The sequence below is a fragment of the Montipora foliosa genome, chromosome 10 (genome assembly GCF_036669935.1).
Source record: "Montipora foliosa isolate CH-2021 chromosome 10, ASM3666993v2, whole genome shotgun sequence".
Taxonomy (NCBI): domain Eukaryota; kingdom Metazoa; phylum Cnidaria; class Anthozoa; order Scleractinia; family Acroporidae; genus Montipora; species Montipora foliosa.
Window position 1 is genome coordinate 23,662,040 of NC_090878.1, and position 22,264 is coordinate 23,684,303.

General features: G+C 40.4%; 1 protein-coding gene across 1 annotated transcript in view; it reads right to left on the reverse strand.

The window, feature by feature from the left end:
- LOC137973954 (uncharacterized) overlaps nt 1-22,264 on the reverse strand; it is a 57,412-nt gene that overhangs the window by 21,645 nt on the left and 13,503 nt on the right. Inside the window, exons 5-10 of the mRNA XM_068820862.1 lie at nt 12,716-12,850; nt 11,402-11,466; nt 10,683-10,744; nt 9,769-9,884; nt 8,601-8,787; nt 7,135-7,221 (exon numbers count right to left, since the gene is read on the reverse strand). Of these exons, the coding sequence (XP_068676963.1) occupies nt 7,135-7,221; nt 8,601-8,787; nt 9,769-9,884; nt 10,683-10,744; nt 11,402-11,466; nt 12,716-12,850 (652 nt within the window). The remainder of the gene's footprint in view (nt 1-7,134; nt 7,222-8,600; nt 8,788-9,768; nt 9,885-10,682; nt 10,745-11,401; nt 11,467-12,715; nt 12,851-22,264) is intronic.

Here is a 22,264-nt window from a genome sequence, read left to right on the forward strand (position 1 = left end):
TTAGTCAGTGCAGCACAAATGGTGGGGTTTAAGGTCAGCCTACAGAGATAAAATTTGGCTTGGATATCATTTGGACCCAAGGTTGGGTACTTTTTGTCTGTCATCCTTGCACCAAAACAAAAGAACTCGGGACTGTTAAAGGTGATTCGCAGCTTGATTTCAATACCAGGAACTAACACGGTTCTGGTATGAAAAGCTTCCAAATGTGGTTTCATGACCAGCCGCATTAACTTCCAAGTTTTTGGAGAACGGATGGCCGTTCTCCAAAAACTTGGAAGTTAACACTTTCAAGGGATTTGTCTCTCCAGTAGCAAACACACCAGGATAAAGGGGGCGGTCATCATTCACAGCATTGGTGGCTTGCAGGGAAGCATTCACATTCAAATAATTCACCCAACCTTGTGGGGCCAGCAATGTTTCACCTTCACTGGGTGTGTAATTCAGCAAGGTTTCACCAAAGGGTCGGTAGGCATACATGCCCGTCTGTTTGGTCATTAATGTACCAATCAATTGCATGTCAAATTGCTGGATAATGGTGTGCGCCACATTATTGACCAGGTAAACGTACTTGGTGTAATCGTCTCCTGATTGATTTGCTTCAGCTGCCGTGACTTGCCCGTCCGCATACAAACCAGCATTGTTAGCACCGGTAGGTAGTCTCATGTCAAAGGTTAAATAACTTTGATTCAAATCGACAAAATCTTTCAATTCGGAAACAGTGAATTCCAAGGGGGTAATACTGCTATTGTTGAGCGGGAGTAACCCACCCATTGAGACCCTTGAATAGCCACATCTTGCGCTTGCAAAGCCCAGAAATTCAACGACTTGCTCACGACGAACGTCAACGTTGTTTGTGGGTTGTTTATCAAAGCCGTCTGGGTTTTATCTGTGTCGTCCACTGATGGAACAGATTGTAGTCCAAGGTTGTTGTTGGTGGTAATACGTGATTGGAAATCCACCCACCATGCTGTCCCCACCTCCACAATTGCTGTTCGCATCTAGGAATGGAACGGACTACCAATCGCGGCATGATGGATTCGGTGTCCCTGTTGGTGGTCAAGTTAGTCTGAGATAATTTGGAAGGGAGCACGGCTTGATATATGGGCCCATTGATGGTGTGGGCAAGGCCACCGATTTAACCATAGCAAGAACACAATCACGCACCCTACATTGATAGGCGACAAACTGACCCATAGGTCTTGTGGGACAATACCCTCTGAGGGCCATTGCTCCATAGTGTCTAAGAGCTCTGTAGGGCAACAAACACGCAAGGAGCTCACCTTGCGGCTCCATCACCAGCAGTGCCAAGTATCGCACAACAACACACACAGAGACCACATTGTATCATTTGAAACGAGCAAACTCTATCCAAGCCATTTTATACAAGAGGAAATGACCACGACACTGTCTTGGTCTGAATCGGACTCTCCTAATATGTCATTATGCTCCAGCAGGCGTTCAGTCAACTTCGTCATCCACCACCCACTTGAATTGATCGAAATTCATCATGTTGACTTGCATGTCTAATCTAGCCCCAGACCTCATTAGCGTTGTGTAAAACAGAAAATCGTATTTTGGTACCAGATAGTAGAGGTTGCCGCAAGTGTCAGGCACGGACATACTGCTCAAGGCAACTCGCCAACCCTGCCCTAGCAACGTCAGTCGCTGGGGCAGCCGGACCTTAAAACTGGATGGTGAGTTATCTGGAAATTCAGGTGAGGGATCACTAGGTAAGGTCACATAGAAATCACCCATGGTTCCCTCACCCTTTCCACTTGCGAATGGTCTTCACATCGATCCAACTGTCGTATTTATCAGACCATCGTCGCCAACTCACTTTGACCTGCTTTCCTTGGCGTTGTAAAACCTTTTCTATGCGAAAGAGTCCGTCATCTGGTATGGTCACCTTCCACCGGAGTCCCATTCCATTCTTGTACTTTGTAGGTGGATACTACCCCTGGCACAACCTGGCGGATCACAAAAACCTCTTCTGTCCACCAGGGCAAATACCCTTTTTGAAATGGTCGATGTTTCTTGTTCAAACGCACCCGTGTCCCTTTTACCAAAAGCGACTGTTTGTTCTTTTTCGTAGCTAGGAATCGTTTGTTGTAAAGACGGTGCCATACTTGGGCCTCGTTGACGTCAGTTACGTCTCTTGGAGCTATGCAAATGCTCTGATACACGGCAGCGTTGTATCCCTGCACGATACTCTGCAAGACCTGTAAAAATGCCCATGTGTTCTTGGCTGTCAAGTACCAGTACAGTTTCTCTTTCAAGGTGCGATTGAACCGTTCCACTAGGGCGGCTTTAGCGTCCCCATGCGTGCTAAAATGATAAATGCCGTGCATTTTCATCAAAGTCTGGAACATGCGATTGTAAAAATCTTTGCCCACATCCGTCTGCATTTTTTGCGGTGTGCGCCCGGCTCGTGTCAAGATGGTTTGCATGGCCTGTGTGACCGCTACCCCTGTCTTGTTCTTCAAGGGTTCGACCCAAGCATATTTGCACAACACATCCACTACCTTTAAGGCATACAGGTTTCCTTTGTTCCAACGTGCTAACCCTTGCAATTCAATCAAATTGGCAACCCATTGTTCATCGATGTTAAACACTAAGGTGGGTAATGTAGGAAAATGTTTTCGGCGGGGACGGTGTAACGTGTAGCTTAAGACCCCTTGCAGTAGGTTTTGGGCCTCTCGCCTTTTTAACCAATGTGCTTTGGCAAAAGCTTGGACCCCGCCCAAACTACCTGGCTACCCGGGGAACTCGTACGTTGTGACAGTTTCATGACACTAACCACTTCACAGTTTTACATCAACATTTTATTTATCTTGTAAAACACTAACTTCACAGTTTTACATCAACATCTTATTTATCTTGTAAAATGAAACACAGTTTTGCAACCCCCCATGTTACAACTGGATGGTTTCCAACAAAGAATCTCTTCGGGCGTGCCTTCCACGTAGCATTCACTTTTCTCTTCCGTGCACAGTTCACACAACAACAAGTCTAACACGTCGCTCAACCACGAGTACCACAGGATCTCTTTACGACATTTGGCCTCGTACAATGCTTGGTAACTCTGATTTAAACGTTTCAGACCGTTCAGTTCTCGTCTCATTTCCAAAACGCGATTATCTATCTCCTTTATATCTTCCTCTCCATCTTCTTCTATGCGTTTTTGCACCATTTCCTCCTTCTGTTTGATGGTGGCCCATCATGTGGTATGTTTAATGATAGACTTTTCGAGATGGTGGCGACGCTTATCCAGGTTCTGCACTGTTTGGTGTTGACTTTCATGGAATCATCCACAGATTTCAATTCCTTGACTTTTTCTTTCAATGCCTGTTCAATGTCAAAAGGCTTGACGATGCTTTATTTGCCTTGTCTGACGGGCCTCCTCTAAACTCAATGTGTCATTCATGGTCTGTTTCTATCCCTGTCGCTGTCAACTGGCGTTTTGGTGAAACGATGAGTTTTTTTATACATGGATCTGGACATTGATTGGTTGAATGGAACCATCCAATGACGCACTTGGAGCAATCAATCTTTGTTTCAGCTTCTCAATATTGTCTTTCTCCTTAATCTGTCTTTGCACCCATCGATCATGAAAGGGTACCATTTGGTGTTGTTCTACCGGAGGAAACATCATCATACATTCTTCATGCCAAGATTTCAAAATATCATTTTTGTTGACCGATAATATGGCTGCTTTTAGACATGCATCAGATTCTTCTGCTCTATTAAGCTTTGAAAATCGCTCCCAAGCTTTTCCAGAACGCTTCGATTATATCCTTATGCATTGGAAGGCGACAAATCTTTCTTTGGAGATGGCGCTCGTGTAACTGCTGCTTTTGACCTCGAAGAATTCTTTGAAACTCTGAGCAACACAAGGTAACTTCGTCTTCATCCACATAGTTTGTGCTAGGAATACCTTCGAGAAAGTCTCGTGTCTTTTTTCTTTTTTTAAAAAGTGCTCTTGACTCCTCACTGTAGAAATGAACGTTTCTCATCCTCATGTTTGTCCCTCAAGGTATGACGGTCCGGTGACATCATTAGGAACCAATCACAGAATGGTATATTTTGCTTTTCATTGGCGCTCTATTCCCCCAATGAATCGAAAACATGTTCTGTAAACTGCGCCACGAGTCTGTATGAGCCTCCATGTTTCGCGTACCAATGATGGCGCATGTTTTACCCATCAATGACACAATCGGTTCAAAGCAGGCTTCAAAGCTGTCCTCAACACCATCATACTCGAACCAATGATGTGTCATAGAGTACAGATACAAGGGCTTGTGCATCAGGCGTGCCATCTCTACGCCCCACCCCATCCCACTATCCACACACTCTAATCCTTGACTGTTTTGTGCAAATTTCTCAAATGCGTACACAGTATCAGCTTTCTTTATAATCCAATAATTGCGCCGCAATAACCCGTTGACTTTACAAGATGATAATGGGTATGTATGCTGTAACCATTTATTGGCAGCTTGACAGGCGTGATCCGCTTCTGTGTCCGAGGAGTTACACTTGATCATATTTATGTGCGGTACATTAAGTGACAAGACCCCCGGATGAGAACCTGGCATCAACAAGTTTGGAATCATGACCACCACAGAGATGCCATCCTTTGCCATCCATTTGGGTGATAGGGTGGTTGTAAGGGAGAATGCACATAACTCGCATCCCACATTGCCACACCTATCGTATAGCCCAGGCATTGGTGCCTTTAGCGCCCCCAGTAATCAGGGTGATCTCGCACGGCTTCGACATTTGCTCACTCTCACTCACAACGACAACTACATCAATCAAATGGTTGCATTCTCTTTTTATTACAGCATTGAACCAATTAAAAAAGTACTTTTCCAATATTGAGCACAGTTCATGCGGTCTTAAAAAAACATCCATCACATAGGCGCTGGGCCATGCGACAAGCCATTTGAAAGGCGGATGGTGCTTGGGATATGTTCTCCGACAATCTTCCCCTCTGCTTGTATGGGTGACGTCAAAATGGCACTATGTTCTGTTTCTTCTTTGGTTGGCAAGCCACCATGCGTGGTTTAAAGCCTGGGTATTGAGGATGTTGCAGTGGCGGATTCAGTTTCTCCAAGGTGAAGGGAGTGTACAACCATTGGAAGTAGGGGCATGTGCGGCTCTGACAGCTGAAATACATGCGTCCAGGGTTCTTCTCAGTTTTGCTCTCAGTTTTGCTCTTTCAGAGTGGAAGGTTTATCGCAGTAACACAGCATCTTTGGCCATTCAGAATGCATTTTGTCGATGTTAATCACAAGCTGATGGTAGCGTTGTTCCTCCACCGCTTGAAAGTACTGGTGTACTTCTTGTTGGCTTGCAATGAAGGCACAGGGGTATTCAGGACATTTCACGTAATTAAAACCATTGTCTGACGTTCGGTGCTCCAACAAACAACCATGAAAAGGACATGTCGTATCAACTTCTGCTGACAGGTCATCAGGGATCTGCCCCATGAGTTGTTCAATAGTGGTGGGCTCATTAGGCTCCCACACTTCCCCTTCTTCGTAGGTCTGCTCCACGACTTGCACAGCAGGTGTTGGTGGGATGGGGAAAAGGGGTGGCAATTCCTTTATCTCCTCCATAGTCATAGCGTTGTTTCCTCCACATGTTTGTGTGACTTCTGGCTTCTTCTTGGAAGGTGGTCTGGATGGCCAAGTGGGCTTTCGAATTGGTACGACTTGTTCTTTCTTCTCTGACATGATATAGGAGGCAGTGTGGCCCAATGGTTAGGGCGCTTGCCTTGAGATCCGGAGATCCCGGGTTGAAGACCCGCTCTGACCACTCACTGAATTTGTTCCTGGCAGTCCCTAGTTCAACTTCCCAGCTGCACTTGTGAATAGCCAACTGGTTTGCCTCCGGCCAGTTGGGATTCTTAACAGTTGTTGTTGTTGTGTTCTGTTGTTTCATTGATTCATTGGCCCTGAAAAGGCCCTATGGGGAGCAGCAATTAAGTATGTATGTATGTATGTATGCATATAGTCTCAATGGAAAAGCGAGCTAGAGCGACGCTTTATAAGCACAAAACGTTTGTCTCTCAAGGTATGATGGGCCGGCGACATCATGAAGAACTAATCATTGAATGACCTATTTGCCTTTTGATTGGCTCTCGATGAGGTGATGGTTGTTTCTGATTGGTTTCCGATGAGGTCATCTGGTGTGGTTGTGATTGGTTTCTTTTCCTTAGTCTTTGCTTTGTTGCCATCTCTTATTCACAGTTAAACTCCAGAGCAGGACAGAGCTCTCTCTCTCTCCAAACAAGGCTAGTCACATACCGATAAAATTATATGCACACACAGCATTATTTTATGCACTAGACATGTGCGCGTGCTCCGTAAGAAACTATATTTTGGGCTTACGTTCCTTTGTTTGTCATTCTCATCGATGAAAAAAAAACCCTCGTCTTCACACATGACTGGAATCTCATTAACTTAACCCTAATTTATGCGACAACCTGGGATGCACGTGATGTTGCACGTGTTAGGGTTAGGGTTACACCGCATTGCGTCATGCCCCAACTTGCCCCTAATTTATGCACGCCCCCTTCTTTTGTTTTTTGATTGATGATGTCATTTGATGACTACCTGTCAAATCAGGTCTGAATGAGTGCATACAACTACTTACATAGTTCCAAATTATCTAGTAAACAGTTAATTAAGCCTTATTTTCATGTTACATCGAACTGTATGAGGTGTGCGATCCGCCTGTTCAGATGAAAAAATGCAACATGCATTGCTACAAATTATCTAGTAAACGGCTAAACCTACTTTACAATTGTTACATCGAACTGTATGAGGTGTGCCTCCTGCCAGTTCAGATGAAAAAAACGCAACATACATGGTTATAAATTATCTAGTAAACAGTTAATTAAGCCTTATGTGCAACAAACCGCTATTACATGTATTGTCACTACCACAGTTCCTGAAAGCTGGTGATTCACTGTCTGTGACACTTCGTTTGGAATTCTAACAAACATGGAAGCAGCAATGAAGCCAAATCTAATTATTTTAAGTGCCTTTCGATAAGCTCCTGCTAAGTGCATTTTTTTGCCATGATTACCTTGGGAAAAAAATCAACTCAATAAATTACGTGACTTCTTACTCTGTGTTGTCTTTTCTCTCTCCTGCCAAAAAGCAACTGTGAATGGCACAGTAGACACGCTGGATGCATTTACATATCTTGAAATCACTATAATGAGAAGAAAAAAGTATGGGCACATTATTTTTATTTTTTGACTGCTTCAAACAAATTCATTTTTCAGTAGTGAGCACTGAAAGGATAGCAGACTTGGGGAGGAAATGTGAATGATTTTGCCCCTCTTATCCATGTAGACGGATCAACAATCTTCTATTCAATCCACCTACTCTCCCCCTCCCCCGCAAAAAAGAACAACAACCAAACGACATCAAGTACCTCTAACTTAAATAATTATGTCCAGGATTGACTCTAATTAAATGTACGTCCATTTAAGTTTATAAGTGTCCCCCTGCCCTTCTCCCCAACTTCAACATCACCCGTGTGTCTCGGAATAGACCCCGTTCAGTTAATTCTGACTCTTGAGGACAACACTATAAGATTGCTTTACATTTGAAAGGTTTGTTTCTCTCATGCAGGGGAGAGTATACCCAAAATGGGTATACAGGTTTTGCAAGGCAGAAACAATATAGATTCTTTTTCCCATGTTCTTTCTACTGCAAAACATTTTCATTGCTCCTGCCATGCAAAATGGCTGCCGTGCAAAACCTCTATATACAGACAATTTATGTCACAAAGACTAGTGTTCCCCAAATACTACTGCTCAAGTAAAGATAAACAGCCGCTTTTATCCTAAACTAAAAATAACGCTAACCAATAACCTTAATATTATTGTCGAAATTGGTAACAAAATACTTAGACTTAAAGGGACTCTTCATGTTGGATGTCAAAATTAACCATGCATCTAATTAGATGCAATCCTGGACATAAGTGCCCTAACCCTAACCTTCAGTGACAACTGGCAGCAATGTGATACTGCAGAGGCACCCAACGTACGGAACTGTACGGAAGACGATTTGAGATTTAGAATTTTCGGAGCACTTGTTGTAAAATACCTTGCTTGCCTGCCCGTCCTAAGATTTTCGAACATCTCAAACATGGTATAATTGCCCATTTTTTAACGGATTTTTACCCTAAAAAGTCACCAATAATCTTCGGGAGCCTTTTTTCTGGCTGCAATTTTCGAAAAGGTAAGTTTTGATCCCTATAATTTTCGGATCACTAGACTTTCAGCTAGGGAGTCCGAACAGATGAAAAATTTTTAGGGGATAAAATATGCTTATGTCTACCCTTTAAGTACTAAAATACGTTTAACAATGCAATAATTAAGTGGTTTTGAACTATATTCTCGTTCGGTGGCCCTGATACTGGCTAAAATCAATACAAAAATAGTTTAAAAGGGTTCGTTTTCTCAATGGTTTTCTCTAAGATTGTGGTCTTTAAATTCGCCTTAACTTGTATCTTATTGAACACTGGTATCTTTTTTCTTTGAAATCTCTTCAATTTGCATGCATGGAAAATTCACTGCATACCTTGGGGATGATCGGCAATATTCAGTATTCCAAAACGGAGAGATATCCTCATTTTGCTATAAGTATCATAGGAACGATGGAAACCACTGAGGTAGTTGAGTGTGTAGGAACTTCGTGGAGAATAGAAACAAACAACTATTGGCGGCTGTGGATGTCTTGTTTCCAACACTTCATTTCTAAAATTGTCCTGCAAAATCCCAGTTTCATTATTCAACACAAGTAAATCTCTTAATCTCCCGAGTGAAGTTACAAAAAGCTGACATGAGCATTAGTTGAACACTTGAGAGATGAAGAAATTGCGTAAATTAACTTCTTTGAAGTCTTAAAGCTTGCTCCTTTGGCAACTCATTGGGAATTTAATTCCAAGAATCAATTTTACCCCATCTTCTCCATTATACCATCATGTATCTCTGTGGGACTTGGGGTGGCTCACAACAGGTTTTCAACAAGTTGCCACTGACTCCAATAACACATCATCAACATGCAACTGATGTGTTGGCTGACACACGACCAGTGCATTCAGCCAACTAGTCGGCGGACAAGGAAAAACATGAAAAAAGTTTCGGTTAAGAGCCTTGGCAGGAAGCGCAATGCATCTCTTCAAAATTCTTCATAAAATGCGGCAACTGAAGTCTATCGAAGAATCAGCCATTAGTCTTTAAACATTTCTGAAAGCCACCAAATATCCAAAAGTGAATCACCAATATACAATGTGTACATGTAGACTTCAAACTGTTCCTTCACTGAGTGCTAGTACATGATAATTAGGAACTTCAAAGATTGTTGATGACTGAGTCGACCGACAGTTGGTCACTTTAATTTCAGTCAACTTATGTTTGAGGAAAAATATCTAAAAGGTCTAGTTTCCATTCTCTCACTGAGCAATCCTTTTGAATTATTTTAAGTTTTTCTAGGTAATATACAGTGTAGTAACGAGAACATTTGTGGCTCAAAAATACACATATCTCCAACGTATTAAATAAATTAACACCAATAAACCTTTAAATGAAAGAACTACAATGTAAATGCTTTAAATGGACCCACAACATTAACAGAATTACATGCATAATAATCTGTGATAAACAGACACATAATAGACTGTTTTTTCTTAATAAAATATGATCCTGCACCTGTTCATGATTTTAATAATCCACAGCCCTTTACTGACCAGATTTAGATGTATAGCGTGGCTGTTCAAAGCCACCAAGGAAATCTCAAGACTTCTTTCTCCTACATCGTGTATGCCTTCAAGTACAGCAACAGGTCTTTTTTTGTCTTTCCATTCTGAATTGTAGACCAATAACAACAACACAACTTGTAAAATTAATTAATTATTCATCAAAGTTAAGAGCAAGTTTCAATAGAGTGTCGTAAAACCAAAACCAACGTAATTACTTTGGCCAATCAAAAAGGATGGACATAATCCTGGACCAGTAAATCAATCAAAACTCAAAGTAATTACACATAACCGAAGCAAAGCGCGGGAAAATGTGCACGCACAAGCCACGATAAGTTTTGGTTTCACTTCTGCTTGGTTGAAAAAGTGGTGCGAGAACTTTGAACCAATCACTGAGTGAAGTAATGCAAAGCCAAAGCAATTCACTAATTACTTTCGACACTCAATTGAAAACCACTCTATGACCAATCAGCAGGTAATATTTGAGTCAAATGTACTCCTCTGTAAACCGTGATACAAATCAACAGGTGTTGATGAATTATTAAACAGTAGAATTAATTAAATTTAAAATAATCATGTACATCACACGCAACAATCAAAGTCAATTATGAGAATTCAGCTTGGTAACAACTTGTTTAGAGGACACATATGTTATTGTACTATGTTGTACATGAAGATAAAATGTGAGTGGGAGATCTGTATGGGTGTCAACGATGGCAAGCCGAAGAAGATCGACCCATTGTTAATGCTCATATACAGATAAGACGTGGCTATTTTATCGCACTGTCTTGTGAAACTAAACAATAAACTGAATACAATAGAGATCTGCAGCAAACGTCAATGGATGCTACAGTAATTAGCTGAGAAGGAGTTTGTATTTAGTAAGAATGAAAATTAAACCTAACCTGCAGAGCTAAAAACGATGACAGCTGGTAGTTGACTGATATTTAATGCCTTTGTAATATTCCTGTTGATGGAACGTGAATGTACAGTTACATTTACAATTCAGCCCTTATGAAATCAGTTACTTTTGAGAAGAAAGGTTATTCATTCATTTATTCCATCTTAAGGGTGACACTAACGTCGTATAGATTTCCCCCTGTATGACACTAGATGATTTACTCTTCTCTGAGGTAAATATGTCCAGTAATGCAAGTTATAAGTGACACTTGAGATGATTTTAATCATCAACGCGGGCAGCCTGCTAAAGGGGAGACAGGGTTAAAAGATTTATCTCCCAAGATCTTTTAATTATTTAAAAATGAGGCGACTGTTTTTAGACCCAATAAAACAAGTGCTGCAAGTTTTTTTGTACAGCTTCAAAAGCATTCCACAAACAGCGTGTCCCTCAGAAGTCCAAACGAAGGTTCAAATTGTGAGAGGAGAACATACAGTAAGCATACATGTCAAGAAAAACAAGCTATGTCACGTGCAGTCAAAACAATGCATACTAGCAAGGAGGAGGTTTTATCGAATCAGCAAGATAATGTCACTGCACCTGATGTATTATTGACCATTTTGATAGGTCAATACATTAGGCATTATCAATTATTAATGCATTTTTTAACATATTTAATTTTCTAGAAATTACAGTAAACTCAACTCACACAAAGAACTCCCTTACATCTCATCCTCAGTCTGTGGGATGACAATAAAGACTTTAATCCTTTTCTTCCAACTTTTAGCCACCTGATTCATGCATGTCCAATAAAATTATACACATGTATAAAAAACAACATAGAACTGTAACAAGAAACCATGCAATTATTGTTATAAACCCAGCAGCAAGACAATAATATAGCTGTCCTAAACAGCAACCCTTCCTTGCATGAGATATTGACATTGACCTAACCAAAAAAATTAAAGTCCCCAAAGGCAATTCTCCACCCGATGGGACTGCCATTGGTGTCATTAGCGGCAACAGGCACCACGCAAAGTGACCTGTTCTGATCATGACTTTGGTGAGTCTAATTTTCCTACTACCCTCACCTTCTCTAAACTTGTAACTTATTAAATTAATCCAATCAACGAATATACGCCATCTTCATGAACCATTCACGATGGTACATTTCCCTATGGCATACCACATAATTCATTATAAAGAGAATTCTAAAATACATGTACCTTTGTGATAATAATTTACATGTAATTTATAATTCTTTTGCTCTTGATTTACCAACAAGTTTTAATCAACAGTACATGGCTTCTTAATTTTGAAAGGTATTGAAAAGAAAGATGGTACAGGATTTGAACCCATGAGTGTTCAACGTACCTCACTGTGCATAATTTGTTCTTTCAGGCCTGCCCTAATACAAAGCAGTATAATACTTGATCCCGCAACTACAAGCAATTGCAAAAAGGTTGAGACACTGAATGGAAAATCCACCTCTTGTTCCTTAAACCCCTCTTCTAGTTCATAAGAAAAGGCTGAACGCCCCTCCCTCCCCCCTCCCCTTTTTCAATGTTGATACCCTTTAGTGTGAGTGCCAAGTGGAAATGGAAACAACTTTGCTGGGGGGGGGGGGGGGGGGGGGGTTGGAGATGCGCTGACTTGAATGACACGCATTGTACGGTTATCAACAGTGAGTGTCTCAACTCTTTTTGCAACTGCTTGTAGCTTTCTATCATACATTCACCTCTTACTAGATACAAATTAATGCGACCTTGCAAGTGTTCACCTGGATTGATAGCTCAGATGGTAGAACAAGTACTGCAGTGCACTCGCATAGTCATGCGTTTGAGTTCCCTTAATTTGTGCCTCGATTTCTTCAGGCTTCTTTCGAAGCCTCTACAACTTGTTTTCACAAAGAGACAGACTTTATAAGCATGGCTTGGCTTTCCAGTTCAATTTTTTGGTTTCCCTTGAAATCCATATACCGGTGATATTAAGTAGTCCTGAGTTACAGTACATGCAGTAAACCCAGTAAAATCTTCTAACCTTGATAAGATCTTTTTCAACTGTTTGATGATGAAATCGGCCAGGAACCCCAACCAAGGAATAGCCTCCATCCTCGACTACATCAGACAGGAATTCTGAGGGGAATGTTGTTATTCTTGATGCAAACAACCTTTTCTGCAAATACAAATGTAATACACAACCATCAACATTAAGTAAGTTAAGAAAGTAAGTTAAACAAAAGTATTGACTTCCCAAAGGTAGCACTTATTTATCTAATAACAGCCAAAAGCTTTCTCCTCAGTTATTTAAAGATAATGAGTGTTGGTCTGGCCAAAGTTAATCACACGATAGTCTGATGCTCACGCAAACTGAGCCATCTGGTTGGCAGCTTCCAGAAAATTAGTACTTACAACTTACAGATCTCCATTTAAAAATGTACTTCCCCATTTAAAAATGTACTTGAAATTTTGAGTATCTTAGTTCCTGAAGAAACCAATCAGATTGTAGATACATCTTAAGTGAGATCTTTGGGAACTAAGTTGCTGTGTCAACCAATCAGATTTGGTTTGTAATCCGAACCTTTTTTTACAGCAACTAAGTTCCTCAACAAACCAATGGCATGAAAGAAAATACACACGTTATTTCTAAATTTAGGTTCATCTGTTTTATTTAACTCGACACCCAAAAGGATAGACAACAACGGGTGATTCATTTCTAATTTCCTGAAAGCAACTGTTATATTTCACTAATATTGCATTTTTCTCCAATTAGGATTACAATGAAAGTACAGGAATATTTGTCTTTTTAAGCGAAGCGTGTACTTCTGTATATTTCATTTCTCTTTACTCAAAGTGTGTGGGATCGGCTTTGTACAAAGTACATTTAAAGCGAAAATTCTGGGCACGCTCGTTAAATTAAAAAAAAACGTACAAAATGTTTTAAAATATCTGATCGGCCCAATTTCATTAGCGCTGCTTTCGTGACCTCAGATCGTTGAACAAAGCGTCTGGCAACCGCAACTGAGATATCAAATATCAACATTTGGGAACTAAGTTCTCCATTGAACCAATGAGAAAGGAAATTATTTTTATCACGAACATGTGGCAAAACAATTCAGTGGAATCGCGCTGTAGACGAATCGTTGACCAAGCGTTCGTGTTCATTTCTTTTCGAGGCGATAACCGATCGAACATCCTTCTGTTGTTCATATCTTCATCCGCTAAAAATATTAAATCAAATAACAGAAATGAAGTTTTATAAAATATTAATATTTTGTTTCAAACAGCGGTCATGTTTCCATGCACTTTCGATTCTCAACGATGCGATAAGCGAACCGTAAGTTGTTTACAAATGAGCGAGCAAAGCAGTGAAAAAGAAGACTTTTAAATTTGCATTGGTTGTCGCAGTTGAGACTTGTATGTGATAGTTGACACTACAGGGGCATATGAAAGGCGACCCCGACCAAAGGACATTAGCATTTGACCTTTTATTGAGATATTCGGCAACTAAGTTACTGTGTCAACCAATCAGATTTGGTTTGTAATCCGAACCTTTTTTTGACAGCAACTAAGTTCCTCAACAAACCAATGGCATGAAAGAAACTCCACAAAGTTATTTATAAAATTTAGGTTCGTCTGTTTTATTGAACTCGACACGAAAGTTAATTTCCTGTACTGCACTATCATTTGTCTTAAATGATGATTCCAATGGCGGATGAAAGTACATTTTGTATGTTATCGAACCGTGCACATCTGTACGTTTTATTTCACTCTATTCAAAAATTACGGCGGGATGGGCTTTTAAAAAAAATACATTTTATGCGAAAATTCAGGGCACGCACGTTAAATAAAAAACGTTCGAAATGTTTTGAAATTCTCATCGGCCCAATTTCATTAGCGCTGCTTTCGTGACCCCGGATCGTTGGGCAAAGCGTCTGGTAAGCGCAACTGAGATATCATTTGGGAACTAAATTCTTCATTGAACCAATGAGAAAGGAAATTACATGTCAGAAAAACTCGTAGACGAATCGTTGACCAAGCGTAAATAAAAAACCGCCTATTAATCGCCCGTGATGCGGTGCTCGTTCTTTTCAAGGCGATAACCGATCGAATATTCTTCTGTTATTCATGTCTCCAGCTAAGAAAAATATTTAATCAAGAAACAGAAATGAAGTTTTATAAAATATGTGAAAAAAAAAAAACAGTTGAAGACTTTGGTTGTCCCAGTTGAGTTTGTATGTGACAGCGGCATTGCAGGGACATACGAAATGCGAGCCAGACTGCAGGACATTGGTATTTAACCTTTCATCCCTTCACACTGGATTCTCGCTAAAACCGGTCAATAATGTGAATTGCAACAATGGCGTTACAAATGCAAGATTTTTGTATACAGTGTATCATGTATACTAAAAGGTGAAGCAAAATATTCTTACTAAGAGAAACCGAATTTATACCGACACTTGCAAGATGAAGTAATTACTTGAAATCAACAAGCTAAATTACATTCTAAAAAAAACAGTGCTCACCATTGAGATCAGATTGTTGCCTTTCGAATGCTTTTTACTTAACATGACAACACACAACATAATACTGTATTCAGGAAATGCATGAAGAAAAATGAACAACGACACCTCCTGAAAGGGGAAATCGTGAGGTTATCCTTACGTAAAAACAATTTTCCCAACTAACAATTTAAAAAAATCTAAGAATTAAACATTCACTTTTACAACTTAATTAAAGATATGTAGATTGCAAATCACTTACCTTGCCAATTTCGTCTTGACTCATTGAAACTGACGATTTTCCATGGGGTATTCCTCGCCAAACTCTTCCTTTTGACAGAATTTAAACGGTACATCCAGTTTCCAATTTTTCAAGTCAAGGCGTCGTTTCCCTCCTTGAAGACACCATCGGCAAGAGCTTTACTCGCTTCGCGCCATTTTGTCATTTTTGGCGGGGTAGCGATGAGCATTGGCGGCTGTGTCGCCTAAAATACATTCTCCATCGACATCAGTCCAGATTTACATAGTCTTCACCACGCAAACATGCCAACAGATCAGAGTAATTGAAAACAGAGTATAGCTCCCAAGATGTCTTTTTCAATCCTGTCAGTTCTTTGTGAGAATTCTCTCTTTGCTCGAAAGCGAAAAGAAAGAACTCATGAGACTTCCTATTGTTATCGGTTATGTATTGTTTGTTGTAATCCCAAGTGGCATAACTGCTAGTTGATAGGCCAAACCGGTAACTAGTTTCAAGATTGCACGAACCATTAAGTGGCACGTGTAGCACAATGTCAAACCGATTACTTTATGTTGACATACAAGACAAACACCAGTGAACATTCCGTTTGTGCAATGCTTTTCAGACCGGTAGTGCACTGTCGTAAGAAGCGTTTACGTCTATTTGGGCATAAGGTTTAGAGGATCTTTCAGAGACCAATTATTTTCAGTCACGGAAATAACAAAAATCCTTGAGTAGAATTATACGATTCCCCTCACCCCATTAAAAAAATTAATGCTTCTGGTGTGAGGGAAACATACCAGCACCAAAGGATGAGGGATGTACGACTCAGGAAAGTCCTGTTACTGCCACACCTGCGAAGGACCTCTAATGATACACTGTTGTGATGATTTAGGTGATGCAGTTTTTCAAGAAAGATCTAAGTCTTTTTACTCGGAGACTACAATTCCCCTCGCTGAGAACAACAGCAGAAGTCAGTTTCAAAGCAGCAAATTAAGTACAACACGAATATTCGGACAAAGCTTAAGGTTTTGCGGGTTCCAAACTGGGTTACGAGCCCTGCTGGAGTAGTGACGTAGATGCGTTAGTCATTCTATATCACGTCTCCAATAAAAGGTGACGTGGGCAGAGTTCCTCGGCCTTTCGTACGGCAGTAGCTAACTTACCGCAATCTGGTTTTCTTTTCTGGCAATTAATTTCAACAGCTTCTCTGTCCTCATGCCATACTCCTCATCTTCTTCAGAATCTGGGTTAGCTTGTTGGAATTTAAAATCAAATCAATCAAATGGTCCGCAGGCTTTGCCGTAATCCTCTGCAAAGAGGGACTCCCCGCAGCGCTGCTCTCTTTTTTCTGCCTCTCTGTCCGCCATGCCTTCCCACCATTCTATTTGAGCCGTTGTCATCCTTATACGGAGTTTTTCCACGGGATCTTTGATTTCTTTTACTGTGGGACATTTCGCGGGTTTACTTGGCGGTATTTGCCTAAGTATGATGATCGACCCCTCCATAGGAGGCCATTTCTTCCTGGCTGACTTCGCCCAAGACCTGTAGGACATCTCCGCCTCACTGTTCTCGTTACGTTGGAAACGAAAACCGTGTGGATTACAGTGGTGCGGCTGGAGAGTCGCTACGCAAGGGCGAAGCCAAGACTTAACGTAGATGTTTTCGATAGTACATGCAACAGGACTTATCACTCGCAGGGCGAGGGGAAAATGAGAAAGGAATTAGCTGCACTGGAAAAAGAGAAATCCGCTGAAACGAGAGAAACAGTTAAGTGGCTCAGTCTTTTTGCTTTCATCAATGTGCAACTGCCGCTGTTCTAGGAAGCGGTAGTAAGTGCTGAAAGCGCGTTCTCTCGTCCATTTATTTAGAGGATGACAAACAATTTGACTTATCCACGGAAAAATATATGGACAGCGTCGTTGCACGGTTTATGCATAAAAACTCGTTTGATAAGACGTCATCACATTAATGGACAAAGTCTCTTGGTTCAATTCAATTTTATTTTTTAGAATTTAACCAAGTTTTTTTTCTTTATTCTCTACTACTAAATAGATATCAGAAGAGTGGGTCGCTGTAAGGTTTGGCAGAGACCTATAATGCGTTTGTCGTTTGGTGAGAGAGGATGCTCGGAATATTACTGTAACATTTTTAGAGAGAAGGGCAGGTGGTTGTTTTTAACTGAGAAGAAACCAAGGAGGAAGTACAGAAACGGCTGGTTTTTATGCCTGATGTGGCGGTGATATGGAAAGGGATCGGTGGCTTTGAGATTCCGGGGGAAAGTGAGTCACGAAAACAACATGCGAACCTTTAAAGGGAAAAGGTAGAGTCCTAGCTTATAGAAATACCCGAGTTCGAAGGTTTCCTAAAAGCCTTCTGGCATCTATGAACTCTAGTTTTTTTCTCGCTCTAGCCTCGTTAACGTCACGTTAACCAAGAAAAAACTTCAAACTTAACGGCGTAAGTCAAAGTTTTATTTAGTTTTGTAATCTCGCCCACTAAAATAGAACTGTCGTGTTGAAAGAGAATTCCAGGCAACAGAAATAAAAATTAATGTAATAATGCAGAGCAATGAGATTGGATGCAGCTCAACAAACAGTTAAAAATAACATATTTTGATCTGATTTTATTTCCAGGTGCAAAGATATTGGCAAACTGATGAGAGCTCTCTGAGCTTTCTGAAGTGTTGGCCAAGCAGGTGCGGATAATATCCTTTTGGCTGATCGAAAGACACTTCAGCCCTAAGAAAGAGATCTCTGCCATGAAGAGATTTACTCCACACTTCAAGGAAATGGGATGGCTAAACGACACGGTGAAGTATTCAAAGATAACTTTTTCAGTTCAATGATTGCAAAGCCAGCGGATAACAAACGAACGGCGACGTTGGAGCCTTTCCCGAATAGAAGTCGTTCTGTTTACTCTTTGAAAGATAATAAGAGCGGTTGCCTTGCCGAGTATACAGCAAACCTACTTATCGTTGTCAACAAGATTCCTTTGGTCAAAGCTAAGCCCAACAAGTTGTAGGAGGGTCACGGTACCGATTGCAGCGTTCCTGTTTGCAAAAATCGAGGACTGGCAAGGTCTCTTGTGCCTGCCATGATTCTTCCTACACGTCCTACCGATAGGGCTAGAGGCAAAATCTCAACTTCTATTGTTTACAACAATACAGATAATAAATGCAAGCATAAAGCTGATGGAGACGTCTAGAACGAAAAAGGTAAGGCATAAAAATTATATCAGTTCCAACAATTTAATGAAATGAGCCTGTGGACCACATTCTCTCAGCAACCGCGCAAAAGAAAAATAATCATAATAAATAAATAAATAAATAAATAAGTAAAACAACAAAAAGTAAATTTCAAGCATGTGCCCCCTCCACAATTTGGCTCACGTATTCGTTTTCAGCCCCCCCCCCCCCCCCCCAACTCAAGAACTTTCTGCGCAGGCCCTGTCTGCCTGGCGATGGAGTAACAATAAAGTCAACTTTTCAAAAGAATCTGAAAGTACTTGCGGCCGAACCATTCGTGATAGATAAAATAAAGAGAACAGAGAACCCATCGGAATTAAAATCATGAAGTGGATGAGAAAGGTGGATAATGTGTTCAATTATGTCGAGGTTTGCACGCAGCTGCAAGAATTGCGACTCTTGTTGGCGACTAGTGTTCCCTAGCTTTTCCGTTTTCTGCGATTTTTCGCGAAATTCGCAATTTTTGAAAAATCGTTAGAATTGCAAAACATCGCCAGTCTTGTCCGCGTCTATGTTCTCTAGCTTTCAGTGTTCTGCGATTTTTGCGATTTTTCGCAAATTTCGCAATTTTTGCAAAAATCGCTAAAATCGAAAAAAATCGCCAGTCTTGTCCGCGTCTAATGTTCTCTAGCTTTTCAGTGTTCTGCGATTTTTCGCAAAATTCGTAATTTTTGCAAAAATCGCTAAAATCGAAAAAAATCGCCAGTCTTGTCCGCGTCTAATGTTCTCTAGCTTTTCAGTGTTCTGCGATTTTTGCGATTTTTCGCAAAATTCGCAATTTTTGCAAAAATCGCTAAAATCTAAAAAAATCGCCGGTCTTGTCCGCGTCTAATGTTTCCGACCTTTTCTGTGTTCTGCGATTCTTGCGATTTTTCACAAAATTCGCAATTTTTGCTAAAATCACGGCATCGCGAAATGCAGCGTCCCACTGTCAGCGAAAATAATTTCGACAATTAGTAAGAATCAGTTACAAATATTCGCAATAATTCTCGGAAAAAAAAAGAACACTACAAAGGAAGCTGAACTGACTTTCCGCTCATGAATATATACGTATTTGACTAGCTCTTTTAAAGTCATTTCACATAAACTTTTTTTTTAACTAAAGGTGGAGAACTATTTTTTAGCTGTATGAGGTGAATTGAACATTGAATTTGACCGAACGACAGGAAAATAATGGCGGCAAATACGATGGAGGTTTCCTATTGGAAAACAACCAGGGCGCAAACACCTCAGCAACCGGACGCAAGAAGCTGTGGCTTGTATGAGATTAAGGTGGGGTCAACTCTTTGCTGTTATTGAAGGTTTGATATAGGTTTCGTTAAATGTGTTTTTAGGTGGGAGAATGCGTAACAGAAGGAAAAAAGCCTAATTTCTCACAGGTATGTACTGTTAAGAAATCTTATCATTCGTTCTCTCAGTTTATCTTTCCTTTCTGCGATTTTTTCCGGATAACCGTGTATTCAAATTTATAAGAGGAAAGCTTAGTAGAAATTTTCTTCGTCCGTCACAGGCCACAGTTACTGAATAACAGCAGTGCTATCCTGTGAAAACAATTGTTTTGTGGACACAGGTAGACAGCATCGTTCACGTTACAAATTCCTCCTATTAACTTTTCAACAAATGTCAAATAGCCCTCTGAAAAGAAGCTTGCTCGCCGAATTGTCGAGGATACCCCTCAGTTTGTTTGCATATCACTACGGCGCATTTGTGTCTCGCTCGTTTCTCACGGTAAAAGCGAGACTGGCTTTTCGGGCCAATTTGGGCTAGTGATAACACACAAAAAATGGTTTGCACTGTGTTACCTACGTCGTGCTTACAATAAACACTTTTTCATTGAGGTAGCTCTTATTGGCTATTAGAGCGGATCTTATCTCGATCCATTTATGTACTATCTTCAACAAGTCTTTAAGTTCGGTTTCTTTTCCTGGTGACTGGAAATACGCTAGAGTGACTCCATTGTTTAAACAAGGTGAGCGAACTGATGTGAATAATTATCGGCCAATCTCTGTTATCTCAGTAATAGCTAAGGGGTTCGAGAGAATAGTGTATAATCAATTATATGGTTTTTAGGCTAATGAAGAGATAATCACAAAACAACAATCAGGTTTTCGCTCCTTGCATTCGACTGTCACTGCTCTCTTAGAAGCGACTGACAGCTGGGCTTTCAATATAGACTGCGGTAATGTAAATGCAGTGGTTTTCCTGGACTTCAAAAAAGCATTTGATACTGTTGATCACGATGTTCTTTTAGCTAAACTTAGTCTGTACGGAATACAAGATTCTGCTTACGATTGGTTTAAGTCGTATCTAAATAACCGTACCCAGAAATGTGTCGTCAATGGTTCGCTCTCCAAAGTCTGTTCTCTGGGCTGTGGGGTCCCTGAGGGAACTATCCTAGGCCCTCTTCTATTCTTGATCTACATCAATGATTTGCCAAATTGTTTATCGTTCTGCCAACCTAGGATGTATGCAGGCGACACCCACATAACACATTCTAGCGCAGACTTACACTCAGTGCAGTCTAGTCTGAATCGTGATTTAAGTAACATCCACAAATGGCTTCTATGCAACAAACTTACCCTAAATACGACTAAAACCGAGTTTATGTTAATTGGTTCTAGACAAAAACTGAGTACATTATCTGAATCCCTTGAACTTTTGATAGATAATGTTCCTATAAAACATGTTTCTACTACTAAATCACTTGGGATTCTTATTGATGTTAACATGGCATGGCATAGTCACATGACACACTATCCAAAAAGATTGCCTCCGGCATTGGGGCCATAAAGCGAATTTAACCTTTTGTTTCGCCAGAAATACTGCATTACATCTACAATGCCTTGGTACAACCCCATTTCGATTATTGTAGTATTGTCTGGGGGAATTGCGGCAAAGCGCTTTTAGAAAAATTACAAAAACTGCAGAATCGTGCTGCTCGCATTTTTGACCTCCTCCTCCTATGATGCTGACGCTAGGTACTTGTTACAACTTTGGTTGGAAAGACCTTATTGCCCAATGTCAAACTCAACTAGGTTTAATGGTGTTCAAAGCTCTTAATGATCTGGTGCCTGACTACTTACCGGTATCCTCTATGTTTACTGAGCGCAGTACGCCAGGCTATGTCTTAAGGGACTGCAAACAAATTAAATGACCCTTTACCAAGAACTAACTACCTAAAAAAGAGCTTTAGTTGTAGAGGTGCAACTCTCTGGAACAGTCTACCCTGCAGTCCTAGGCAAGTGAAATCCCTAAATAATTTCAAGAAATTGTTAAATGACCATTTTAGTTAAATCAAAAACACGGCATTCATGGAAAACAGGTGTAGTTTAGTGTAAGACTTTTTAGATACAAATTTATTTTTATTGAATATTGTTATGTAGTTGTACATTGTACTAAAACCTGATGGATTTTTTTACCGTGTTAAAGTAAATAAAGATTAAAGAGCAAGACCATATGATAGATTTGTGCAGTGTGCTTCGTGTGTTAAAATGAATTTGCATTGATCAAATGAAGTGATTTACCAGTTTGTTTTGCTGTCAAAGGCGGTGTGCTTACAATATATGTCACGCATCGAACCTAGTCTGCTACTTAAGCAAATTA